A 5,812-nucleotide genomic window follows, 5' to 3' on the forward strand; every position below is an offset into this window, starting at 1 on the left:
GAATTTTTTAAAAATGTATAATATACTGGTGAGTGAAATAGCTAGTCTTGTGCATCAATGAGAAAGATATAACTTTTGGCAATTATTCATAAAGACCCTTATCATGGTTCAAATATTTTAGCTTAATAATTCTATTTTGGGGAAATTTATTGCAAGGAAGTAATCCTAAAATTTACATATAAAATTATTATTTGTAGCATTAGTTATAAGATCAAAATTTTGGAAAAAAAATTTCCCATCCAACAGTAGGGTAAATTTACTCTATGGAGTAGTTATTTTAAAATGATGTTTAAAATGATCATATAATAACATGGAAATACTTACAACAGAAATTAAAAAAGCAATGTTGGTCAATAAAAATATTAAAATAATTCTAACTTAATTGGTAATTGGGGAAACCATTCAAACACAATGAGGTATCACTACGCACCCACCAGATTGGCTAAAATTAAATAGACTGAAATACCAATGTTGACCACGATGTGGCACAGTGAGAACCGTCACACGTAGCTTATCAGAGTGTAAATTGGTACACGTCCTTGTTTGACACTAGCTAATGAACTTGAAGATGTGCACACCCAATGACCCAGCATTGCTACTTGCAGGTGTAGAACCCACAGAAACCCCAGCGCATGAGCACCAGGGTACAAAAATGCACAGGAATGCTTGGGGCAGCCGTGTTTGGAATAGCCTAAAACTGTAAATATCCATCTCCAGTAGAATGGATAAATTGTGGATTACTCATGTTAAGAAAGAGATATAATAAAATAAACAAATGGAAGCTAAATATCACAACATAGATTATTTTCATCAACATAATGTTGAGTGAAAGAAGCAAGTCATAAAAGAATGTGTCTATGATTCCATTTATTCAAAGTTCAAAAATTAATGAAACTAAACTATCTTGTTTAGAGTTATAGACAAAAGTGGTAAAATTATAAAGAAATGCAAAGACCTTATTGTTTTAATAGTCAAGCAATAGTTACCTCTGGTAGGACAGAGGAGTTGTGATGGGAAAGATAGTAGGAAAGTGGAGGGCTTCTCTGTGTCTACGAGTGTTTGATTTCTTGATTTGGGATATGATTATATAGGTAATGGCTGTACAGTAACTTTTTGAAACTGCACATATGTATTTCCACATATTATGTAATATATATTATATGTTATGGGTTGAGTTGTACCCCCTTCTACACACACAAACAAACACACACACAAGATATGTTGAAGTCCTAATTGCCAATACCTCAGCATATAATGTGTTTGGAAATAGCATTGTTGCAGATGTAATTTCTTAAACTGGAGTAGGGTGGGTCCGTATTGCAGTATAACTGGTGTCCTTAGAAGAAGACAGCCATGTGAAGACACAGAGACACAGAGAGAATGCCATGTGAAGATGGCAGAGGTAGGGATTGGAGGGATATATCTACAAAGCAAGGAACACCAAGGATTGGCAGCCGTCACCAGAAGCCGAGAGAGGTATGAGACAGATTCTCCTTCGAAGTCCTCAGAACAGGTTACAGTGAGCTGCGATCGTGCCATTGCACCCCAGCCTGGGCGATAGAGACAGACCACCCAAAAAAAGTCCTCAGAAGGAACCAAACCCAGACACCTTAATTTTGGACTTCTAGTCCCCAGAACTGTGGAAGAATAAATTTCTCTTGTTTTAAACTACCTTCTGTGTGGTACTTTGTTACCACAGCTCTTAGAAACAAATACATTGCATTTTCACATTAAAAAAATTTTTTAAAAGGTCCCAAGAATCTATGTTTCCAGTCTCTAATTTCTTGAATAAATCACAAAATCTAAAATCAAAAAAATAGTCAAATCATCCTACTTAATATATTCCCTGGAAAAATACTGCAAGACGCAATTCAAGCATAAAAATAAGGAGCTCCTATTCAGAAAAGGAAGCTATGTAGCATATCTAGTTGTACCATGAGGTCAAGGATCAATTGTAAATGTCTAAGGACGTTAAAAAATAAAGAATGTGGTTTGTTCCAAGTTGGCCTGTAAAAATTTCATCTCGACCCTTTGATTTTTTTCCTTACTGGAAATTCTCCAGTGTCTGAAGTGACCCTGTACATGGCTTCTGGGAAGATGTTCTCATTCATTCCATTTCACTCTAGAGCAAAGAATAGCTGAACTGAAATGAGATCTGAACTCCAGGGCAGAATGCTGATGAACACAGATGGCTCCGTGAAAGACGATCTTTGGTTGCAATTCTACTTTCTGCACTTAGGAATCCAGACATTCTCGGAGTTTACAGAGCAATGTGTTCTTGGAAACCTCACTAAGGGAGTTGATTTCGCAGTGGTCCCCAATCTTTTTGGCACCAGGGACTGTTTTCACGGAAGACAATTTTTCCGCGGACTGGGGGCAGGGGGGATGATTTCGGGATGATTCAAGCGCATTACATTTATTGTGCACTTTATTTCTATTATTATTACATTGTAATATATAATGAAATAATTATACAACTCACCATAGTTTGGGGACCCCTGTATACAGGATACTGAACATGCTTGTAGGATTATTGCCTTTTTCAAATATGTTCCATATGATCAGGGATGCCATAAGTAAGGGCATAAAGGAGCCATATACTGAGAACAGATTTTAAAATTAACAAAATGCAGTGTTATTTTTCTACTACTTTCTAGTTTTCATATACTGACAAATTACAGAAAAAATTTCCTCCAGAAAACTACTAATGAGGTAGAATAGAAGAGTGAGAAGGAATTTTAAAGCCAGGCTGTTTGTTTTCAAACCTTGGTTCTACTGCTTACTAGCTTGGTGTACTTTTGGCCGGTTATTAATCCAAGTATAAATTTCTTCGTTTGTAAAATTAGGCTAAAAACTGCACCTAGTGCAAAGGGTTGCTGGGAATATTCAATGAGGCAAGGTATGAAAAGCATTTAACTCAGAGTGTTGCATATGATTAAATGCTTAATAAATATTACTGGCAAAATAATAATAATAATAAACGTCTCTTTGTATTTGTACTTGAAGTCCCTATAAACATTTCTAGTCGAATCGATTATAGAGTTGGCCCCTAGGCATCATTTGGTTCAACCCATTAAATTAGGCAGAGAAGGAAAATTTCTGCTTCTCAGTTTGACCATTCTAGTACTTAACATTCCAAATCAGAAAAATAAAATTCACTTCAGTTTCCTGGTCTGTTAAATAAGCAGGTTGGATTAAGTAATTTCTAGGGAGCTTTCCAAGCACAAAATTCCTATTTTCTAACATCCTTGTCAACCATAAATCAAACATGTTACAGTCTCTAAGTCATTTTCTTTCCTTCAATGAGTATTTCTATTATACTGCTTGTACCCCTTTCAATGAAAACTATGACCTTTAGGCTAGTTTGGTGGCTAAATTTTGTGTGAGCAGGTGTTTATCATTGTATGTTCCGAGGAAGCCTCATAGACTTAGGCTACCCTTATACTGTAATTTTAGCCAAAGGGCTGGCAATTTCCATACTACTGGAGTTTAGTTGCACCACCTTTCAGGTTCACCTACTTTGAAAGAGAAGAAAAACATTATTTTGTGAAACATTCAAAACAATTGATGATTTTAAAAGCCACTTTTGTGAGCTTCAAAAGTTGAGATATAACATTGATTTTTAATGACATTTCCTATTTTATTGATAAAAGCTATTTAGTTATAGAAATCACTTGTTATTTCCAAATCCACCTGGGAGTAAGAACTGAAATTCAGAAATGTTCCAGCTTTCCTGGCAGAAATCCTTTGTTCTTCTCTGGGCACATTTTCTGGCTGTCCAGGAAATGACACTGTTGTTTCAAAGGAGTGACTTCCACAAGGCCCAGAAATGGAACCTGGGGATGCAGGGAAGAAGTTAAAAGAGAATCAGGGAGAAAAGTCTTGTTTAATGAACTCTGGGAACAGTGACAAAATGTTTCAATCATTGTCTTCCTCGATTACTCTTCACAGGGGCGAACGTGAATATGAAGACCAACAATCAAGATGAGGAGACGCCCTTGCACACGGCTGCCCACTTCGGCCTCTCGGAGCTGGTGGCCTTCTACGTGGAGCACGGGGCCATAGTGGACAGCGTGAACGCCCACATGGAGACCCCGCTGGCCATCGCGACCTACTGGGCCCTCCGTTTTAAAGAGCAGGAGTATAGCAGGGAGCACCATCTCATCTGCCGCATGCTGCTCGACTACAAAGCCGAGGTTAACGCCCGGGATGACGACTTTAAATCTCCCCTCCACAAGGCGGCCTGGAACTGCGACCACGTGCTCATGCACATGATGCTGGAAGCCGGCGCCGAAGCCAATCTCATGGATATCAACGGCTGTGCTGCCATCCAGTATGTGCTGAAGGTCACCTCCGTGCGACCTGCCGCCCAGCCTGAGATCTGCTACCAGCTACTGCTGAACCACGGGGCTGCCCGAATATACCCTCCACAGTTCCACAAGGTGAGGCTGTGCCCAGTGGTTTAGTCAGCAGGTTAACTGAGATCCAAATGGTGGCTTGGTCTCAAATCTGCAGGTAACTCAAGCTTGTTTGAAGCTTCAGTCCTGGACCAACCGACCCTGACTCTCTTTTGACCTTCCATTTACACACCTGACTCTAGCTACCTTGTCCTAGTCCAAGTTTGTTTGCAATCTGGGCCTAAGAGCTAGGAATGAGAACAAGAGTGGCAGACAATTTTTCATGTTTTGTGTGAACACTAATGAGCTGGTAGTGGCTTCCTGGGGAATTAAGTCTGCCAGAAAGGTGAATGGTGTCAGGCAGGTACATACTTATCATCTTTTAAACAGAATGTCTGATCTAAAGATAACTCAGCCTGCGTCAGAATTAGTTAGCTTGTACATGTGAAAGAGCCACACGATTTTCCAGCTTAATGAAAGCTAACATTTATTAAGTAAGTGCTACTAATTATATGTATTTATTTATTTTATTTTTTAATTTCACAATATTACAGGGGTACAAATGCTTTGGTCACATAAGTTTCCTGTATATTTACTATATATGGTGAATAGAGCACACTGTTATAAGCATTTTGTATTTATTAATTAATTCATTTAATTCTAACAACAATCCTACAAGGTATATATTTTTACTATCCCTATTCTACAGAAGAGGAACCTCAGGCAGAGTAGTTAGGTAACTTGCCTGAGTTCATACAGTTCAGGCAACCTTAGATAATTTGGTTCCAGCATCTGTTGTTGTAATACCACATTGCAGAGCTTCTCTTTTTAATAACATCGATTGTTAATCTCTAATGGGCTGGCAGGGACCAGATGCTAACAATATTGTTGTGACTAAGGCATGGTATCTACCCTCAAGTAGCTTAAAATGTAGTGGGAGAGATAAACAAATAAAGAGACAATTTTAATATGCTGTGGTAAATGATAAAGTAGAGGGATAAAGTGTGCTATAAGAGCATGGAAGAGCATTTTGTGTAGGGTTAATGATGGTCATTAATTTGGGAGCCAAAATGTATTTTACCTTAAAATAAACAAATCATATGACACTGTTCCTAGGATCTCCATAATTCTAACAATTCAATTAACAAAAATCAGAGGCGTTTGAGGTATAGACCAGCTAACTAATGTTAGGGACACAGAAAACAAATTGACAGAAGTTTTATGGAATTCACAGCTGAATTCTATCTCCTACCTTGGTAGAATGTCAGGGACTCATCTGAAGTCGTGCAGTGTGAGGGTTAGGTAGAAGAAAGGTTCCACTAAAGAATTTGAGGGTATTGCACTCAGCAGGGCAAATTCCAGATGGACAACCTAGAGAACATTCAGATGAAGTTTTGATGGGTTCAGTGATTCCT

General features: G+C 38.3%; 1 protein-coding gene across 1 annotated transcript in view; it reads left to right on the forward strand.

The window, feature by feature from the left end:
- Positions 1-5,812, forward strand: part of ASB4 (ankyrin repeat and SOCS box containing 4) — a 76,900-nt gene that overhangs the window by 55,757 nt on the left and 15,331 nt on the right. The window contains exon 3 of the mRNA XM_012647682.1: positions 3,952-4,442. Within this exon, the coding sequence (XP_012503136.1) occupies positions 3,952-4,442 (491 nt within the window). The remainder of the gene's footprint in view (positions 1-3,951; positions 4,443-5,812) is intronic.

Source organism: Propithecus coquereli, unplaced genomic scaffold (assembly GCF_000956105.1).
Source record: "Propithecus coquereli isolate 6110/MARCELLA unplaced genomic scaffold, Pcoq_1.0 Scaffold108, whole genome shotgun sequence".
Classification (NCBI taxonomy): Eukaryota; Metazoa; Chordata; class Mammalia; order Primates; family Indriidae; genus Propithecus; species Propithecus coquereli.